General features: G+C 31.9%; 1 protein-coding gene across 1 annotated transcript in view; it reads left to right on the forward strand.

Moving 5' to 3' along the window:
- SEMA3E (semaphorin 3E) overlaps nucleotides 1–22,794 on the forward strand; it is a 256,690-nt gene that overhangs the window by 210,600 nt on the left and 23,296 nt on the right. Inside the window, exons 6-14 of the mRNA XM_081288174.1 lie at nucleotides 6,257–6,376; nucleotides 7,150–7,292; nucleotides 8,671–8,785; nucleotides 9,206–9,275; nucleotides 12,092–12,236; nucleotides 14,597–14,819; nucleotides 17,724–17,815; nucleotides 19,924–19,965; nucleotides 20,934–21,100. Coding sequence (XP_081144300.1) covers nucleotides 6,257–6,376; nucleotides 7,150–7,292; nucleotides 8,671–8,785; nucleotides 9,206–9,275; nucleotides 12,092–12,236; nucleotides 14,597–14,819; nucleotides 17,724–17,815; nucleotides 19,924–19,965; nucleotides 20,934–21,100 — 1,117 coding nt within the window. The remainder of the gene's footprint in view (nucleotides 1–6,256; nucleotides 6,377–7,149; nucleotides 7,293–8,670; nucleotides 8,786–9,205; nucleotides 9,276–12,091; nucleotides 12,237–14,596; nucleotides 14,820–17,723; nucleotides 17,816–19,923; nucleotides 19,966–20,933; nucleotides 21,101–22,794) is intronic.

Raw genomic sequence — 22,794 nt, forward strand, 5'->3', positions numbered from 1 at the left:
AAAATTCCAACAACTAAATACCTAAAGAAATCACATGTTCTTCTTGGTTTCTTTCAGTATCTCAAGCAGACAATCTGAACTGGCATATTGTAGTATGAGGATAATCTCCTCTATCTTTACTTCTTAAGTGCATTTTATTTTTCTTTGCAATTAGCATGTCAAAGTCCTTTCTGCAAAATACTTCATGTAGAATAAAACAATTTTCTACAAAGTTACACAGTTAAGTTTTAAAATTAGTCAGCTAAATCAGTCTTTGGCCATGTGCAAATGTGTTTCATATAATTTTGAATTGTAGAATGTGCATTTACAACATAAGCAGAATTGCTTGAGTGAAATGAGATAAGAAGGTGGTAAACAGCTACTGTGAACATTTCATGCTACACATTTAAATCTTGCTGCATCCCAACATGGTGAATAAAAACTCAGATAATATATGGTCCATGAGTGAAACTCTCTAAGTTTCATGAAATATTAAGACAGTATAATATGTTTAAATAAAACTTCAGTTAAACTTCATATTGTAAATAGGAGTCATGTGGAAAATGATCTGCTTTATACTTTACCTTAGAATGATTTACAATGTCTAGTTTCTTATGAAAGCAATTTAGTGGATGCAATCTTTTAATCATAACATAATGTCCATTTAGACTGAAACTGTTGGGAACAAATGATAGAACAAAACATTCTCTGGGTTCATGATGTAAAATATTAAATGACACAAGCCTTTAGGAATGAAAATTCAAAAACTCAGTCATTCTTTCTTTTGATGTTTCTGAAGTTCCTGAAGCCATTTTGAAAAATCATAATCTTATACTGATTGTTGGTTTATTACATTTTATAGTCTTTTAACAGCTTAAAGGAACTTTATATATTTGATTATTAATTTACTAAGCCATTCTTTTATTCAGTGAATGTTCATTGAGCATCTTTTATATTCTAGATATTAGTGAAGCATGATGTTGAGCATATGAGGATTCAATTGAAATACAGTACTATGACCAGTATGCTAAGAATAGGCATGGGGGCTAAGGTAGAACAAGGAACTCATAAACCAACAGAAATTTGATCAAGGAAGCCTTTATGGAGTCAGTGAGCAACAGGCCATTTAAATGGAAATAAGGTGAGAAGGGAAGTATAGAATTCTAGGCAAAAACAAAACAAAACAAAACAAAAAGGTAGTGTATATGTTGCTTGCTTGACAGTCTTAAGAAAATGCATGTAGGTTCTCCAGTTTTGTATCTTGAGATACTGAATGGTTTTAACATGGTCAAATGGCAGATTTCAAGCTTGAGACTTAGTTTGCTAGATTTCCAGTGGAAATTTCTCTCCACCATTCTTTTATCAGGATATACACATGATTATTGAGCATGAAAATAAGTTAAATACCCTGTAAATGTATGTGCTATTTTTAAAAATAATAATCATAATTGGCCACTTGAAATTAACCTGAAACCATTACTGTCAGAAGCCAATTTGAATGCGCTAAGAATGAAACAATATATGACATAAAAATCAATTTTTTTTCAATTCACAATATCAATAAGATCAGAAAACAAGTCGACTGGCTAAGATAATACATTTATTATATACCTTATTTCCATAGTCATTGATAACTAAATCCACAGGTAGGTGTGCTCTAGTTCTTGAAATCCTAAAACATGAAACTTTTTGCATTTTTAATTCATCTATCTAGATGTTTTGTTTTTGCATTTTTTAGAATACCAAATTTTCCCTATTGACACCAAATAATTGTAATTTTAAGGTAAAGTTTTTAATTACAGACTGTATTTGTTGTAAATTTTATTAGTTATATAATGATATTGAATATTTTTACTCAATTAATTAGTCATTATTTGTACCTAAAGCTCAATGCTAATTTATTATTTTTTGCGAATGTGTATTTTTTTCTAGTTTTCTTAGGAGAGTATTTTGCCAACCATAGTCATTATCTATTGTAATGTGAATCTATTTTTTTTTCTTCACATTGATAATAAGATGCAAAAGGTGAATCTTTCCCTTCTGAGGAAAAGCTAACCTTTCCAACAGAAACACATTTGGTTCAGTTTATATATAGTTTTTAGCACCTGTCTAGTTGCTTTGAAGCTTTTAAGTCATACAGTTCATATTGTGTTATTTGAATTGTTCACAAACGATTTCTTTTATCTGAGTACAAAAAGGGAAATTGGGCAAAAATGGAAACCTATCATCTTTTGTGCAGATGAACTTCCTGGACATGGTGTTATTTTGGTGTCATAGGGTTGCCATCTAGTGGCTCCAATGGGTACTTGTTTGTTAATTTTACAGTATTGATTAAAACAATCAGAACGTTAGAACAAAGTTATAAACTGGGACGAATAAATCAGTAAAATTGATGTGTAGTAATATAAAGATTATAGTACAATAGGAATTATTTTAAGAAATTATATTATACAAATATTAAAAACTTAAGAAATAGGAAACTCTTGTGATTTTTAAGGAATCTGCTCTTAATATAAATTGTGGATTAAAGGTTCAGCCTGCCCACACTAGAAAAATAAATAATGTTTAAAATACATTTATATTATGTCCTTTGTATTTTATATGGGAAGTTATAACTCAGCTATAATAAATAAAAATACTCTGGCATTTTAATAGTGAGTTAAGTCTCTTAAGCAACTTGTTTTGTTTATTAAAAAAAGTTGATTTTCAAGTTCTTTTAATTCATTTTAATTCTCTCTCTTATACATGTTCAAGCAGTACAGACTGAATCACAGTTCATGATTCATTTCCTAATCACTGAATGCATTTTGTTTTAAAATACTCTTTCTCCATTTATAGCTTTACGATTTCTGGTAGCCTTAATTGTCTTTGATAGAAATTATGTACTATTCTATTGCCAAGAACATGATATACTGAAATAAGTGTTCTGATATAAATTTTCTCTAACAAAAATTATATTTTATGTCCAAATTTTTCAGTTTTTGTAATTTTATTTCATACATTTTCACTAGCATGTGTTGAATATAAGGGATGAATTCAACAAATAGATGTTTCTTTTTCAATTTGTTTTCTTGAAAATTTTCAAATAAGAAGAAAAGTTGAGGAATCAAATGAACACTTGCTGACATTTACCTTGCTGATGTTCTGCCACATTTGCTTTTCCCTCTTTAGCTGATACAGAATTACAGTTTAGAAGTGAATTCTCTTGTGTGAAACCTAGATTTTATTTATGGATTACTATATAGTTTTTATACATCCATAGTGGAATTCACTTCCTTTGTGGGAAACCAAGGTTCATTTTTGTTTACCTTATGTAGTTTGTGAACATCCAAACTGAATTTCATAAACAGAAAAATGACTTATTTAGAACTGCTCATCTTTTCTAAGTGAAAAATAGCTGATTATAGTAATACCTCATAGCTTTTAAAAAATTTAATAGTTAACTCAAGTTGAAAATAAATTTCCTTACAATTGTCCTCATATATAACACATTTGGTTACTTTCTCAAACTTTAAATATACATGTTTTAGTCAAGACTTTTTGCTGCTACAACCAAAAGACCTGACAGGAACAAATAGAAAAGTTTATTTTGGGGCTCAGGGTTTCTGAGGTCTATTATTTTCCGAGTAAATAACAGAAATTTACTGTTATTCATTTAATGAAATCAGATGACTAATTTCATTGCTGCGGGACCAAGGTAAGTCAGAACATCATGGTGGAAAAGTGTGGTGGGGGAAAGCAGCTGAAGACATAGACCAGGAATCAGAGAAACAGACAATAATTCTCTTCACCATGATAAAATACAAAACCCAAAGGCATACCACCTGTGATCCACCTTCTCCAGCCATAAGCCATACCCTACCTACCTACAGTTACTACCCAATTAATCCCTATCAATGAATTAATCTGCTGATTAGCTTAAGCTTCTCATAAGCCAATCATTTCACCTCTAAACTTTCTTGCCTTATCTCATACATGAACTTTTGGGCAATACCTTGTGTCTAAACCATAAAAATACAAATATATTGAATATATTGAATTTTTAAAAAGTCTTAATGGCTTTATTTCAGGGGATAGAATCTTCATAAAATTTAAGACAATTTTTTTTTTAAAGAGAGAGTGAGAGAGGAGAGAGACTGAGAGAGAGAGAGAGAGAATTTTTAATATTTATTTTTTAGTTCTCGGCGGACACAACATCTTTGTTGGTATGTGGTGCTGAGGATCGAACCCGGGCCGCATGCATGCCAGGCAAGAGCGCTACCGCTTGAGCCACATCCCCAGCCCAAATTTAAGACAATTTTTAAAAAATTCAATAAATAAAATTTATAAGTAAGAAACTCAAGTTCTCTAAAATTTGGTTTATTGATTTGGTCAAAATTCCATGCCTATAATGTTAATAATCTTAATTCTAAAATCAATTATATAGTTTGATATATTAAATTAGAAGTACAGTTAATTTGAATTCTTTTAAACTTCAAACACTTTAAATAGCATGTATATGCATATGTACCATTCCAAATTTTCAGAATTCATAAAAGCATCCATATTGGATTACATAGTCATATTGTATTTGTTTTTAACTCTTTGACCAGAGTTCTATGATGCTCATTAAGAAAATAATATTACCACCCTAAATTAAGGTTGTTGTTTCCAATCATATAATGTTATCATTTGCTTATTGGCCAGAGCTTTTTGCCTAGGACAGGACAACTTAGCTGGGTACCAGGACAGAGGTACCACTTCTGGGCACACTGATTTTCTTTTTAAGTCATGCAGAAGAGGGGCTGGGGATGTGGCTCAAGCGGTAGCGCGCTTGCCTGGCATGCGTGCGGCCCGGGTTCGATCCTCAGCACCACATACAAACAAAGATGTTGTGTCCGCCGAGAACTAAAAAATAAATATTAAAAAAAAATTCTCTCTCTCTCTCTCTCTCTCTCCTCTCTCACTCTCTCTTTAAAAAAAAAAAAAAAGTCATGCAGAAGAAAAGGGATTCCAAGTTCCTATACTTGAGAGGTGGTTATCTTTTGGGGATTTAGGTTACATTCTTATATTATTTATTTGTTTAAAATGTTTTTCTGTTCTCTTAATCTAATTTTAATTCCTGTATTTCTGCTTCCAAAGACATTTTTGGAGCTCCTGAATACATCTGTGTAATTCCTCAATCTTATTTTAAGGCTGTGACTTAGGCCATATGTTGCAGCGAACATCATTCAGTCATTCTCTTATTGGCCTGATTAAATCCTGAGATTTTTCTTATATCCTTCCTATCGGACTCAAACATATACTTATGAATTAAATAGCTATTGGATTAGATATATCTTTGACAGATTTTATAGTTACCACAATAAAATCATGATAATTATAGCAATTTCTTTCTTTCTTTCGTTTCTTTTCTTTTTTCTTTTTCTTTTTCTCTTTCTTTCTTTCTTTCTTTCTTTCTTTCTTTCTTTCTTTCTTTCTTTCTTTCTTCTTTCTTTCTTTCTTTTTTTTGTACTAGGGATTGAAATTGCATGCTTAAAAAGCACCACTGGGGGGCTGGGGATGTGGCTCAAGCGGTAGCACGCTCGCCTCGCATGCGTGCGGCTCGGGTTCGATCCTCAGCACCACATACCAACAAAGATGTTGTGTCCGCCAAGAATTAAAAAAAAAATAAAAAATTTAAAAAAAAAGCACCACTGGGCCACATCTCCAGCTTTAAACAATTTTTTTCTCACTAATTTGCTTAGGGCCTTGTTAAGTTGCTGAGGCTGGCTTTAAACATCCTCCTGACTCAGCCTCCCAAGCTGCTAGAATTACACATGTGAGCTACCACATCTGGCTATCAATTTCCTGATATAAGAAGAATTTGACTAAACTAAAAAAAATAATAATCTGATGATATGAAGGTTAAAATAAATTCAGTAAAAGAAGATAAAACCATATTACTTACCAAAATTTGCCATATTATTTACCAAGTATTTTCCAGTAACTGTCCCAAGTGTTTAGCTCTTAACAATTCTGTTGAGTACTGCTCATTTTCTTATTCACAGAAGAAGAAAACTAGGCACAGAGAGTTTAAGAAACTTGTTTTAGTTCACATAGGTAGTAAGTGGCAGTGTCAGGATTCAAACCCTGGCAGTCTGAGTGTACCTTCCATGTCCTGTACAACAATAGCATTAATATCATAAGGTTGAGAATGTTTTGGGAACCAGATGTGTTTAATGTAATTGTGGTTGATACTTTGTCTTCAAATAGAGAGACAAATAAATACTTATTTGTAATTGACATGTCCACATAGGTAGTGAACTGTTTGCTGGACTCTACAGTGACTATTGGGGCAGAGATGCTGCCATCTTCCGGAGTATGGGGCGACTGGCCCATATTCGTACTGAGCATGATGATGAGCGTCTGTTGAAAGGTAGGATTGAGACAGAATACAGAGGAAATTAGAATTGAATACAAGCCTAGAATTCATGGATAATTTTGCCACTTTGATAATTACAATATAAATATAGCTTAGAGTTTTTACAGATTTGAGAATGTTTTTGTTGGCAATATCCTTGAAGTAAAATCTATGTGGTTTGTGTTCATCATTTCATATGGATTGGTTTAATTATAAAATCAATTTACCTTCCTAGCAATGCTTAGAAATCAAAATTTAAATGAATAAAACAAAGCAAATATATGAGAAGCGAAAAATTCATCATACAATAGGGTTTTTCTGTTCTTATCAATTGGTATAATTTCTAATGACTTGATTGCTTTGCTTTTCTTGTCTTAATAGGATCACATGGCACCTTAGATATAAAACTTTAGAAAGGTCACTACCTATTCACTGACAGAATTCTTTGTTAGGAATATTATTTATATTTTTTATGCTGGTATGTCTAGGAGCTCATTTTATGGTGAACATTTTCATTTTCAGCATTTTTGTTAAGCTTAAAAATATATGGTCACTCTAAGTAGCATATTATTATCATTATCAATTTAAAAATGTTTGTTGACTTGCAAATAAAATAGAGATAGCTATCCCTTTTAAAATTTGTTTGGTTAAAATTTTCAAGGAATATGTATTTTTTAATAAAATGATGACAGTTAAAGTTAAGCTTTCAGTTGACATGTAATTTATTAGGATAACCTCATTTTGTTATTATATCTCTTTCACTTTTCTTTCACATTTTACTCCTATAGAACCAAAATTTGTAGGTTCATATATGATTCCTGACAACGAAGACCGAGATGACAACAAAGTGTATTTCTTTTTTACTGAGAAGGCCCTGGAGGAAGAAAGCAATGCCCACGCGATATACACCAGAGTGGGGCGACTTTGCGTGGTGAGGATTGTGTTTCTCACTCATTAAAATTGCTTATCTCACAATCTATGGCCATGCATTTGTTACAAATTTTATAGTAGGTTTCTGCTTTAAATATTTAGTATTCAATAGGCATCCAAAATTGGCATTTAATAAAACAAGATTTATAATTCATGTTTTAGTCAGAGTTTTCACTGTTTTGACTATTCCTTGGGGCTCGAGGTGAAGCAGAAATACATGGCCAAAGAGTATGGCAGAAGGAAGTGGCTCACATTATGTTCAGAAAGCAGAGAAAGAAACCCACTTGCCAAACACCAAATATATACCTTAAAGGCACACCCCCAAGGACCCACCTCCTCCACCCACACCCTTCCATTGCCAATTAATCCCATCAGGGGACTCATTCACTGATTGGACTAAGGCTCTTGTAACCCAATCATTTCTCCTCTAAACCTTGCATTGTCTCACACATAAACTTTGGGAGATACCTCACATCTAACCATAACACTTCACATCTATAAAAACTTCATATCTAGTGCAGGTTTTATCTGCATTTTTTAATCTGCATTTTGTATGATTTTTCTCATTTTCAAAGCTATTACTATAAACAGTCTATAGTTAGTTTTAGAGTTACAGCTAAGTTATAGTTATAATAAGTAGTCTATAGTTAGTTTGTATTTCTTCCTAAAAAGAAATTTGAGGGTTTTTAAAATGTATTTAACCAAAATCTTTTTGTTTCTTTAGTCCACAATCTAAATAATATACACAACTGTGTTTGAACAATTCAAGTTGGTTGACTTTATATAAAAAAAAAAATCTGTAGTTTGAGTATTCAGTCAGGCTTGGAACAGTCAAACAAATTGAAGTAGCAACATGTACTTAGAGACTGCTAATAGTATTACAAATGTAAAGTAAATCTGTCAGTTAAGAATCAATTTAAGTGTAGATTTAAGAGGGTTTGGGATGTGGCTCAGTGGTAGAGTGCTTGCCTGCCATTTGTGAGGACCTGGGTTCAATCCTTAGCACTGCAAAAGAGGGCAAAGAAAAAATTTAAAGGACTTGTATGCATACATACATATGTAAGTATTATATGTGTACATTCTCTCTGTGTGTGTGTGTATAGATTATTTATCAACAAAATAAAGGTTACAGTGTCATAAAGCCCACTCCTTCATTTAGGAGAGACTACTATGTTAACATTGTTTAATACCTAGAAAGCAGACTGAATACTTCAGAGTGATAATACACTGACAAGTCAGAATGTGAAAAACAAAGCAAAACAAAAACTACAGGAATATATGTTAGTATTCATTTGAGGCCATCTGCACATTGACTAATACTAAATCTATTGTTGGTAAAAGCTCTTTATGTGCCCATTTACCTGTTTTCTTTTTCACAGAATGATGTGGGAGGGCAGAGAATACTAGTGAATAAATGGAGCACGTTCCTCAAAGCAAGACTGGTTTGTTCAGTACCCGGAATGAATGGAATTGATACATATTTTGATGAATTAGGTAAGTTTTATTTTGAGAATTAAATTTTACTCTTTGATGGGTAGCTCTCATTATGTCTGTTACATGTGGAAAACTTGTTTCCTGCAATATTTGACCAGAGCACCAACCGAGAGCATGTTTCTGTTCTTTTAATTTTAACCAGGTGCCTGGTGATAGCAGAGGAGTTGCAGGAAAAAAAGGAGATCCATCTTATTAGTTTAGAGTCAGTGCCTCTGGTTCCATCTGTGTGGGTTAGCTAAAAACCCAGAACACTGAAAGGATTCACCCTGTTATGTTTTGGTCACGGTTGTCTGGGTGTTATTTGGAAATTTATGTCTTTAAATCTATAATAAATTCTAAACTATTTCATGTGAATATGTTTTCTCTGCATGTAAAGAGGGCTAAAAACTCCAATTGATAGGTGGGTCTTTAATTTTTCAGAGGATGTTTTTTTGCTGCCTACCAGAGATCATAAGAACCCAGTGATATTTGGACTGTTTAACACTACCAGGTGAGAGATTTATACAGTCAATATAAAAATGTAAGCAAGAATTGTCTCTCTAGACTCTCCTTTCATGGTTTATATACTTGGAAATACTATTGACCCAGTCATCATTCTTGTTTTCTGTACTTTATAAATCACCAACTTCTCCTTGTTCACCCACGATTGCAGCTCGTTTTCAAAGCCACAATCTCCGTCCAGATTCTTGTTTTTGTATGCAGTGCCCTAGCACCCTCATGTGCTTAGTATCCTGACCTCTTCTTTCTCTAATCTTCAAAATAGGGCAACTTTTTTCTCATGTAATTTTTCAGATATTGATTTAATGTTTCAGAGACTAGGATAATTCTTTTGTCTTATCAAATTGAACTTTCTAAGCCAGAGTTTTACTATTCTTTAATAATGGTTACCCACCCATCTTTGAAAGATTCCCCACCCCTGCCGTGAGCCCTCCACTGACAAGATAATATGTTGACAGATTCTAGTGCTTATATTGCCAAATACCATCACAGTATTTTTATTTGTTCACTTCTCTTGCTTGAAAAATGACTTTGTCTTCCAACATTGGTTTGTGTCAGTTCTCAACACATATCAATTGTCATGTCCAGGAAATAGCCCTTGGTTCCTTAGTCACTAATCAATCTTCCTGCCCATTTGTTCTGGCCATCTTCCTCCAATGTATATTCACAGTCAACGCCTTTATGATCTGCTCTCCTTCTTTCAAATATGCTATTCAATTTAGTGCTAATAATGTGTTATTTTTCCTTTACATTCTTATATTTTGTATCCATGAGTGAGTGAACTAATAGTTCATTCATGGATGAAAAAGTATGACTAGAATATGTTTTGGTTGAAAGTTTATGTACACAATTTCATCAGTATCTTTCCAAATAAGGCAGAGAATGGATAAAATTATTTGAGTGAGAAATAAAAAGTATATCTCACTTCTCTCAGCAGAGATGCAATGATCTTACTCAGTTTCTCATTTGCATTGTATTGGCCATAAACTGTCCATGACCCTGTATACTATACTTTACTTAAAGACTTTCCACACAGCCTTTTTGAGTTTTTCAGCAGGTGATTTCAAATGCTCACTTTGAAAAAAATATAAGCTCCTTGAACAAGTATGGTGCTGTTGTAAAGAGACCTTTTTCTGCAACAGCATAACATGGAAATAACATTCTATCAATTATTTCTTGAGCAAAGAAATATTTAATATAGATTGGCAGCTATCACAGTTCATAGAAAGTCCCTTAATTTTCTTTTACTTCATTTTCTTCCATATGCCAGTAAATAATTTATATGTTGCTTGAACACTCGATGGCTTTATACAGTGAACTCAAGTTATGAAATAATGCATAGGCTTTTTAAAGGATTAGTATGATCAATTTATAAGCTACTTTCCTAAAGGATAGCATATTGGATTTTTCTGAAAAAAGAAAGACAAGCTTTTCTTCTGTAATTTCCATTTTGACTGTTCAATTGATATACAAATCTAAGGAAAAAAAGCTCCCAGCTGTTACCTGACATAGAGGTTGATATTCATGGAATAGTGATCAAAGGCTTATTGTCACTTCAGTTGAAAGACTATCTCTAGTTTTCATCAGTATCCCAGGCATTTGCAATTGCTTCAAGGTGTGTTATAAAATGTGTGATTTGATATCCTTAGACAATAACATTACTGCTGTTCTACAGGTGTCTCAGGTGTATGAAATACTATATTTACACAGAATTTTTCATTTTAGAGAGCACTTTCACAACATCATTTATTTCCATTCTCATACTACAGAGGTTCAGAAGATGTTAGAATTCATTCAGATCATGACAAATTAAGTAATACAGCCAGTTGTTTTTTTTAATCTTTTAGAAATATCCTTTTGCAGAATCTGATTGCAAATATCCACAATAAAATTTGCTGTGGTTAGTCAACTGCTTTCTTTATCCTCTGAAAATAGAAATTTTTATCAAGAAAATCATTTTAATTGCTGCCACTTCTGGAGGTGCGGGAGCTGAGCTTTATAGAATTTAAGTAAATTTTCTCAAGTTTAATTTATTCGGGTCAGTCATCTTCCCACAGTAGCACAGTTTTCAGTGAACTGGAGGAAAGAATTCAATAAGTGTGCTAATGTTTATGAGACCTCTGGATAAAAGAATGGAACAGAGTCTTAAGTTTTCAGGAGACATTAAGTTTCTCTTCATCTCACATACACTGAGAAATCTAATAAAATTTGGATAAAACTTTTTTAAAAATATTTTTAGTTGTATATGTATACAATATCTTTAATTTATTCATTTATTTATTTTTATGTGTTACTGAGGATTGAACCCAGGGCCTCACATGTGTGAGTCAAGTGCTCTACCCCTGAGCTACAACCCAGCCCTTGGATAGAACTTTTAGCAATATTAATAGTATGGTGATTAAAAGAACTGCCTGCTTTGAAGATAAAACAATGTAAAAAGAGATAATAACTTAAAATGGGTAATTATGAGGATGAATCTTTTTAACTGTAGATCAGATCTTAACAAAAATGAAAAAACACAATATACGATTTAACAATAATAAATTGAAGTTACACATTTTCTTTAATGGCCTTCTAAAAGGGTAATTTTAAGCTATCATAAATAGTAAATTAAAGAAATGTTACATTTTGAAATTTCAATATTTAAAATATTGCAGTAGTTAATATTTTCAGAATAATCTATGTTTAAAGGACTTGCAAGGTTTTTACCCAAAAGATCTTTTTAATCTATGTATGTTGGAATATTTGACCAGGTGAACTGTTGGTTCCCAAAGAGTAATTACTTTTTAATTTTTTTTTATTTTTCAGTAATATATTTAGAGGGCATGCTATTTGTGTCTATCACATGTCTAGCATCCGTGCAGCTTTTAATGGACCATATGCACATAAAGAAGGACCTGAATACCATTGGTCACTCTATGAAGGAAAAGTTCCTTACCCAAGGCCTGGTTCTGTAAGTTCAGCTATTTTGATCAGTTTTTCACATGCTTTGCCAGAGTTTGCAATTAAACAATTAAGGAATTGTATATTTAAAGTATACTTGGAGGATAAAGAAACAACTGTTTCATATTCTTATATGCTTGTTATTTGATGAAAAGAACATAATGGATACATTGTAGCAGTATGATAAAGTCTATGTAATTATTGATATTTTGGCTAAATAGTTCCACCTAAAGTTTTACTTTTAAGGGTACTGGTGAATACAGAAACATCTAATAAAATGAGAATCATATATTTTCCTCCCGCCTGTTGAGGAGAATTAGTATCACGTGTAATTTGTAATCAAGAAAATGTTGCCCAGGTTTTATATTCTTTTTTCTTTTTATTTATTTCTTACATACATGACAAAAGTGGAGTGCATTACATTCATAATTACCCATTCACAGCACAATTTTTTGTAACTCAGTATATAGAGTATGTTCACACCAAATTATGCCATTGTACATGAGCTCTCCCAGATTTTATATTCTTTCTTTAAATATTTTTTTTCATTGCCAATGGACCTTTATATTATTTATTTATATGCGGTGCTGAGAATCAAACCCAGTACCTTGCATATGCTAGGCCCCCAGTTCTAATATGGATTACCCTCTAAGTTCTCTAGGCCAAAATTTCTTGTTACTTGTTATTTAGCAGATCAAAAAGAAGTATTTTTCTCCACCCTCTTAGGATATTTAACACCTTGCTTCATACCTTTATTGCCTATTAGAAAAAAAATAAGTGACAATACAAAGTGTAGGCAGAGTATGGGACATTGTACCACTTGCCTCTGAATCATGGCTAATAAGATTCCCCTCATTAGCCATTCAGACTTTTGTGCTTTTAATTGCATACATGTCTAAAATTAGGATGATGATAATAATGGTGATGATTTCACATCATGGATCCTGTATGCAACTATGTTGGATAAATGTTAAATCACTCTAGGTGCTGTGTGAGGCTTGGGGAACAAACATTTAACTTGTCATGCAAGTCAACATCTAGACTTTTATGAGCAGCTGGTGAAATCTCATCACCACCCTGATTCTATAATTACTTGCAAGCCAAATAGAAACCATTTTTGCAGAGTCAAACCCAAAGTGGAAACAAACCTTTCCTCCATTAACAAGTGTAAGTCTTTCCCATTATAATCACTCTCTCTCACTGGCTTAAAATTATTTCTTCCTGTAAAACATAAAGTATATTTTATTTCACTCCATTGATTGAAAAGTACAATTTACATGAAGAAAACCCAGTTCTGTGGCTTTGCTGGAAAGACTTCTTTAAACCACTTGGCCTTATAGAGATTGTAGGAAGTGACTAAACTGCTTCCAAGATAATCCAAAATGTTTCTAATTATGTATCATCAAAGTACAAGCAAGTGAAAATTTTGTGCCAAATTAAGAAATATGGCCTGATTTTTAAAAAACAAACCATTATAAATGCACTCTTTGTAGAATCTGATTACTAAAGTAATGTTTTTATACTCTAAAGTGGAAAATTTTTATCAAGATAATCTTAAATTTGCTGTTGGTTTTCAAAAAAAAAATGCATGAAATGAGGGATTCCTTATTAACAAGCATGAATCAACAGAGTTGAAGGTGTCCCAAGAAGTAACTTAAAGTGATGGTGAGCAATTTTAGATTCAGTGATTCAAGAATTGAGACATGTTATAACAAATGTTTGCAGTTTTTTGCTTATTGTGTCTAATCCATACAAGAATAATGAAAATTCATAGACATTATAGTAGCACAACATGGAGAGGTTTTTTTCCAATAATTAATGGTGATGAAATTTGAATAGGTTTCTATGTTACAGCATTAAAATCCTATAGTCTCTTAGTCAATCAGAACCTTCACCAGTCATACTTATCATAGTTTCAATAATGGAAAAGCTATTTTGTGCGGTTGTGATTCTTAGTTTGAGAGAAGATTTAGCTCCACAAAGAGACTTTGTTTTTCTGAGAGATTCTTTACCTTCAAATTTGAATTCACAATGTTAAAAATTAAATCAGGATAATTAATTTTAGCATTTATACTGTTAAAGAATTTTGCTAGCCCCAAAGTGTCCTAGTATTAAATGGATTTTACTTTTCCAAGATTTTGCTACTTTCTATATATTTTTAGGGCTGCATGTTTAAAATAACTTGGCATTCCATTGCAATTCTTAATTGAGTCTATTTCTGGAATGAAGAATATATGGCTACTAAATACTTTTAAATGCACAGTTAATTAATTGAACAGCTTCCACTTTTCTAATTCTTCTTATAATGGATCATAAATTTACTGTTTAGATTTAAGGCAAAAATAATTGTCTAATCTGCTTGCATTTCAGTGTGCCAGCAAAGTGAATGGAGGGAGGTATGGGACCACCAAAGATTACCCTGATGATGCCATTCGATTTGCGAGAAGTCATCCACTAATGTACCAGTCTATAAAACCTGCTCATAAGAAACCAATATTGGTAAAAACAGATGGAAAATATAATCTGAAACAAATAGCTGTGGACAGAGTGGAAGCTGAGGATGGCCAATATGATGTCTTATTTATTGGTACAGGTAAAGAGACAAGAGAAAATATCAAGGCATTTCACTTGGCCCCGGAGATAATAACTTTAATAGTGTTTAAGAAAGCATCTATGGAAAAGTGTCCAGATGATCCCATTAGCCCATCTGCTCACTAGTCATCTGAAATAAGAACACTTGAGAGAGTCTCAATCATGTGACTGCAACAGCAAGAGTTTATGCCTGTCGTCGAACCATGAGTGATACTTTCATTGTCCAAACTATCATGATTTAGATAACAAATTGTGTGATCACTCTTGTTCCAGATCTGAGGAATGGTAACATAATCAAAGAGAGAATTTAGGGCTGTTATAACACATAATTCCTGATACAATTTCAATACTTAATACATTCATATACGTGAAATAATTGAAGAAGTGAATAATTGATGTTCATGAACAAGTTGATTCCAATGGATCTTCTTATAATGGAAGAAGGGTACCTTGGGAAGCATGGTTCTCCTGTGAGCCCCAAAGCCCCTGTCTTGCCTTTAGCTGCTCAGTTTACTGAACTTACTGAGCTTATGATTCTACAAACAATTTATGATAATAACATCACACAAGTCTGTAATCACAAAAATGCTTCTCAACCTCCATCAGAAAAATACTTTTGTACTCAGGAGGTCAAATGTTACCTGTGATGCAGATAAACAGTTACCCCAAAGCTATAATATAGTGGGTTAAGAAGATGAAGTATAATGAATATGCTAAAAATGAAAATTTCAAATAAATTCAAAATTTCAATTAATGCCATACATTTGCTTTAATTTTTGGACGAGAACCTAGATTTCACATTCAGAGCAATGGAACAAATACTGAGAAATACTTTAAAGAGCTATAGCAATTTTAAAACTTGTTAAAACCATCATTACTTTCTTCTTATGCAGCATGATTGCTATAGCAGTTGCTCTTTAGAGGAGTAAGCATTCTACACTATGTAACATCCATCACAGACTTATAACTCTGAAGAGATATTGGAATATGCTCAGTACAGTAATCAGGATGTATTACTAATATGCATGCTTGGAAAATAATAAAAGATTTAAGCAAGGAAATATAAATCTTATTTCCATAAATTGATCTCTGGTACAAGCTATAATTTATCTACTCATTTTAAGAAGTTAATATTAATATTATGCTTTTCTTGTGTTCAAGATTATCAATGTATCATACTTCTTCAGGAAACCTAAAATTATTTGGCAATGAGTCTACTCATAATGACTTCCAACAGAGATTTAAAAAAAAAAGAAAAGAAAAGGTGGGGGTTCCATAAACAAGATGTTTATTTGATAAAAATTAAGCAAACATATTATTTTAAAATGCTCTGGAGATCATAAAATAAAGTAACAGTCCAAGACATATTTTCTTGCAGATTGACCAAAGATATTTGAGAGAATTACAGAAGTAGCAGATATATATTTGTGCTATCAAACATACCATGTTTAACTAAAAAAATAGCATCATACTAAAACATGAGTTTTCAGAAGAAAAGAACATGGTTGATGAATATGTGATGAATAGACTGGAAAATATCACAACTTGTATTTATTTCTCCCAATACTTATCAGATGTAGGCTTTAATGCAACACATGTATAGTCATTATCACAAAATCAGTAGTTGCAAATTAATAATCTGACTTACATCTTTTCTTTTTGCCTGATATAGTAATTGAGAACAATTTAATATGTGCTCACTTTTCAAGATAATATTTTTTTAGTTAGTTGAAAATCAGGTAATTGCCATTGTTTAATTACCATTCAGTTTTATTAATCCAGTTACAGGATTTGATAATTTTTCAACAAATAGCTCAAATATGATAAAAAACCCTTCAATCAACATTTCCAAAGTGTTTTCCTCCTGAATTGTTATTTCTAACACCATATGAAATTATTTGTGCAGCTAAATTAGTTGTATTTTAAAGTTTTCATTGGAAGAAACAAGATTATAATATCATGAGTAATAAAAATAAAATGGAATTTTGAAATATAAATATAGAATTATAAAGTGTTATAAAATTGTGAAAGCTAAATGGTTGGTATGGGAGGACTCAAAATCCTTTCTAAAATAGTGTAAACGTAATTTTTTTTAAATTTAAAAGTGTATTTAGGGCTGGGGGTATAGCTGAGTGGTAGAGCACTTGCCTAGCATGCAAATGGCCCTGGGTTTCATTCTCAGCCCCACAAAAGCAAACAAACAAAAAGTGTATATGTTATTTCTGTATCATGTTGCTTAGAATGTTCCCTAAATTTAAAACAATAGTTTCTTAACATGAAAGTAGCCAAGGTAAAATATTTTCTTGCATCACACATCACAGAAGAAGCTAGAATAATATGGCACATTGCATATTTATTAATTCCAAAAGACATTTTGGTTTCTGAACTTATAATTGAATTTTTTGGATCAAACTACTTGAATGTATGTGAGTGTGTGTTTTCAAAATAATATTTTTATTCTTTTTAGTTAGTGGAAAGTTTGGATTAATAGTTATACACACACACACACACATATATATATATATACATATATATATATATATACATATATACATATATATATATATATACACATATAGATAGATAGATATGTAAACACACATATATATGGAGGGAGGGAGGGAGGGAGGGAGAGAGAGAGAGAGAGAGAGAGAGAGAGAGAGAGAGTTTGTTTTAATTCTTTTGGCCAGGCATATAAAATTTTTAATTTTACTAATTAACAATATGGGCATATAGGTAGTCAAATGGTTTTTAACTTGCAGCGATTAAATGTTTAATGCATCTATGATTTCACATCTTATTTGAATTTATATTTTCACGTGGTTTTAACTGTATGAAAATCAATTGTGGCATACCTTCTAGTTTATCTGTTTTCATTTCTTTTTCTTTTTTTGCTTTCTTACAGATACTGGAATTGTCCTGAAAATCATCACAATTTACAACCAAGAAACAGAATCCATGGAAGAAGTAATTCTAGAAGAACTTCAGATATTCAAGGTATTTTTAATAAATAATATACCCAAGATTATGTACTGCAGAAAATTACAATTTAGAATTAAGTTGAAAAAATTTTATGTCCATTTTTTCCCTAATAAGTGTGCTGTGAATTCATAACAGTGAGGAATGATTTGAATTTATAATGCCTCTGGTATTTCATTGTCATAGACATTTCAAAAGAAGAGACCTGTCTTCATGTAGAATAAAAATAATTTTAATATAAAAACTGCTACTATAAAAAATAACATACTACACAGGAATTTTAGATTGACAATTGCAAAGTCACATCTTGTACAAATGAACTATCAATACTGACAAAAACTAATATGTTTTTATATTGTGGACATTGTGGCTAGACAAGCACACTGCTTTTAATTATTGTGTATTAACTACACATGTAATTTACTAAAAATAGAAAATAATAATCTGAAGATTATACAGGACTAAAAATTATATATATACATATATATGTGTGGATATAATATATATTATATAAATTCACTTTGAAAGGTCTCATTTTTCTCAGCAGTTATAGTCTTTAAGGTCACCATTGCTTCTGAGGGAAATACAGAGTTAGGTTCCTGCAAATTTCTGATTATAATATTTTCAAGTGATCAATAGATAAACTTGTTTATGTGTGTTCCTGTTAAAACACATCTTTCCATTTATATACTTAGTTGATTAATTAATAACTGAGTTTACAGTCAACAGCACTATAATTCACTGAATGAAGGTTATCATATGAAAACATTTTCTACATTAAGATGCAATGTAGCCTTTTTGAGTTTAGAAACTATAAAAGGCACTTCAGCTCTAGGCTTGGAGGTCATTTTATACAGCAAAGTACTAACAAAAAACAGCATGTAAAGAAATGTCACTAAATAGTGTGAAGGACACTTGTTTACATCCTGGGTGCTGAAACTTGATTTCAGCTGATAAGTGCATCATCTGCAAAATGTGCATCTGCATGTCCTCAAATGAGAGCCACAGTAAGTTGTTGATATTGGGATTACAATTAATTTAATAGTAAGTGGATTTGCGATTTGCACACAGAGAATATACAAATGATAAGACTCATCCATATATGTAGATGATAGATATATGTGAAAACACTTTATTAACAGCAGTACATTTTACCTTGGCTGTCTGGAGACCAGATTTCCCCAGTGCCCCACACTAAGTTAACCAGAGGAACTTTGCTTTTGTTTATTTTGTATTTTAAGCCTCTGTGTAGGATTGATTTCATGATAGGTCTATAGCTCTCATAAAAAGAGCATACACTGCCATGTCTTTTCATATAAACTCTTCAGAAACATCATTTTCTGAATGAATAAATGAATGATATACTTATGTATAAAGCGTTTTGTGGCTTAAAATATATTTTTTAAATCCACTGATATAAAGTATCAAATATTTCAAAAAATAATTCTAAAAAGGGCAACTATCCTGAGTTAATTCTGTCTGCCTATTATTTCTCCACTTAGAGAACTGATTAAAATTTGTCATGTTCCTTAAAGATGCTCTGAATCAAGATAGCTAATACCACATGCTGACTCTTAAGGCTATGCTACATGTCATCCTTCCTTTGGTGCAATTCTAAGAAAATGAAGTTATTCATCTTGTTCTAAGAATCCAGGATTCATACTGATTCACCATGATCACTCCAACAGAAAGTGTTTTGTTTAGGCTTGGGTTAAAATAATTAAAGATCGTATGGTTTACTAGTAATAACAAGTACTCTAGAATATAACTATTTCACTTTTAATGGTTCAAGAACACGCTGACTTCGTTATTTTAATTAAGGATACTAGAATTAGAAAGCACGAATAGTATTCAACTGCACATGCAAAAAGTACATTCCAGGGACAGTGAACTGATTAGATTATTCACTGTTTTTTTTTCCTCATCTGTATATCTATTCCTATCCATGAAAAAATTAAAAACTTGTATATTAGTTTATTTGAATTTAATGTAATTTATAAAATGAAAGCTGTAGTTTGCTAGGAATAGAACCACTCATATGCCTTATTTGATTTCAGGTGATTTACAACCATGTTAAGGTAGATATTCTGTGATTTCCTTTCTTAAAAAAGATTTTTTTTTTTCAGGATCCAGTTCCAATTATTTCTATGGAGATTTCTTCCAAGAGAGTAAGTTGTATGTGTGCATATGTGTGTGTGTATGAGTTCTGTAAATTGGTTCTATAAATTAGTTGAGGCCAAAGGATGTAAGAACATTAGTGCTTTTCATCTATATGAATGAGCTGCAGTTTTCTCCCTTAATTATTTTCTTTTGTTGTGGTAAGAACATGTAACATGAGATTGATTCTCTTAGTGACTTTTAAAAATACACTGTTGTTGACCATAAGCACAGTGATATACAACAAATCTCTTGAGCTTACACATCTTGCTTGACTGAAACTTCATGCTCATTTATGATAAAACATTATTCCCTAGTTATTTTTCACTAATTTTTTTGCAGAAATAATGGTAATAATAACACACAACTGTGTAGTGAAATTCTTCTTTCCTTCTCTTCATTGGAATCAATTTTTGATGTGAACTTCTTTAGAAACTCTTGTTGCATATATTGCCTCAAATTTATTTATCAATAATTCTTCATGTTTAGCAAATAGGAACATATTACATTAAGTGTGCTACTGGTAGTCCTTTTCTTTTAGTGTATTTTACAACTATTTTTTATCATTACAAACACACACATGCACACACACACACAGACAAATCACTCTTCTAAATGTTTATGTCAATATTTGAAAGACTATTTATACAATCTCTTATTGGATGCTCTTATAGATCTTTAAAAGGAGACCTAGGGTGTAAGATAATGCAAGAGTCTTTCTGCTTAGATAACCAATAAAAGAACAGACAGTTTTTTGAGTTCTTGTCAAGCTGAGTCTAGCAATTTTATTACTCCTGCATTTAATTCTGTAAAAGTATTTCAAATTATGGAAAAATGAAAGTGGTGATTGTCCATTATCTATCCTGAGCAATTGCTGGGCTTTTACTGAAGTGTCTGTGTTTAATTTGGAAATTTGGTTATAATAGTTCAGTTTAAGTGTTGTTCATTTCCGCTAGTGGTTTCTCTCTGTTTTCCATAGCAACAGCTGTATATTGGATCTTCTTCTGCTGTGGCTCAAGTCAGGTTCCATCATTGTGACATGTACGGAAGTGCTTGTGCTGACTGCTGTCTAGCTCGAGACCCTTACTGTGCCTGGGATGGCATATCCTGTTCCCGGTATTACCCAACAGGCACACATGCAAAAAGGTGAGACATGTTTCTCAATGGAGTGATTCTTCTGTTCAGAAAAATGCTAACGCTTATTTGGTCTTTTTTTGTACCCATTCCATGAAAATAACCATGATATTTTTATTTAAATAAATCATAGATATATTTTGATCATAATATAATACTTGAAATTTTCCTGAAAATGACTTTCATGTATTATTGTGTATATGTATTGGAGCTGAATAGGCTTTTGGACTTTTATTTTTCCACCTGGGTTTGAATCAACTCTTCCCTTTTCTAAAATTTTTGCTGGAAGACATGAAAGAAGTTTAGACAAATGTAAAATGTGGAAATGGCAGGCCAGCACTCTTGAAGGATTCAAAGACTTAAAAAGAAAATAAATAAATAAGTTCTGAAATACATCCTGCAAGTCTTCTCTACCAGCTGGTCTTCATTTATTTCATTTTGAAAGTGAATATTTTAACTCCTAGGCAAATGCATGACCTGTATAATTAATGAAATGTGTGATTTAATTCAACACAAATGAAAGGTACTTAAAGACCTTCAAACTCCAAGGTTTGCAATTCATGAGGTCATTGGCATTTATTAGAGAAGGTAAATCCAGGATTCTTTTAACAAGAGAACTCTAGGTTCAGAAAGTACTTTGAAAATAAAGTGTTTTTTTTTTTTCTTCACTCAAGCCATATGAAATAGTGTTCACTTTTGGTAAATAAAGAAAAATATTTTTATTTCTTATAGAATAAACACTGTTTTTTTTTTCTCACGACAAAGGGACCAAACACAAAGTAAAACAAAACATAGGACTATATAAAATTTCCCCACTGAAAAGTAGTTTGTATTAATTTCATTTGTTCTTACTACTTAACTTTGGGTTACTTTAAAAAAAAAAACCTTTTCAGATTTAATTTAACCCAGTTTAGTGTAATTATTTCTTATAGGTTTACACATATAGTAGAATCTCATTTAAAAACTCCATTAACTAAAAAATTTGTTAATTTGACCTGAGCCAAATTAAGAGTCCAATAAGTATTAAAAGACATGATAAGCCAATAGTGAAATGAGGTTTCCAAAGGACATTTATGAACTAAATAATTTGCCAATAATATTAAAAACTTGAGCAAATTAAATCCCACTGACTCAGGAGACTGAGGTAGGAGGATCACAAGTTTAAGGCCAGCCTTAGCAATTTAGCAAGTCCATGTCTCAAAATTTAAAATAATTGAAAAAAGAAAGAAAGAAAAAACTGGGGATATGGCTCAGTGGTAAAACACCACTGGGTTTAACACCTGGTACAAAAAAAAAAAAAGATTAAGCAAATTAATTGATTTTATAAAATGCATGTTGATATTTGAAAACAATTCTTGAAGAAATATACCCATATTTGAAAATGTTTTTTAGTGATTTATTATGGTACCATGTACAAGGGCTACAAAGAAACATTCACTGGCCCTTGTCTACTATAAATCAGAATCTAAGTTCAAGGATTGAACTGAAAATAACCATGTAGTAGCTCACAACTGAACATGTCAGCTTCCAGGCCTAGTGCAGCAATAAAATATTTTATTCAGTTCTCAAAATAACCCAGTCTCTAAGGTCAGTCTTGGAGGTAGAGATATAAGGAACAATTGTCTGTGCCTTTGCATAGATGCTCAGGGAAAGCCATGCAATTCCACGATTCAGGAGTGAAAAAGTAGGACTCCAGGGTGAAAAAG

The sequence above is a fragment of the Spermophilus citellus genome, assembly GCF_964194105.1.
Source record: "Spermophilus citellus genome assembly, chromosome: 3".
NCBI lineage: Eukaryota > Metazoa > Chordata > Mammalia > Rodentia > Sciuridae > Spermophilus > Spermophilus citellus.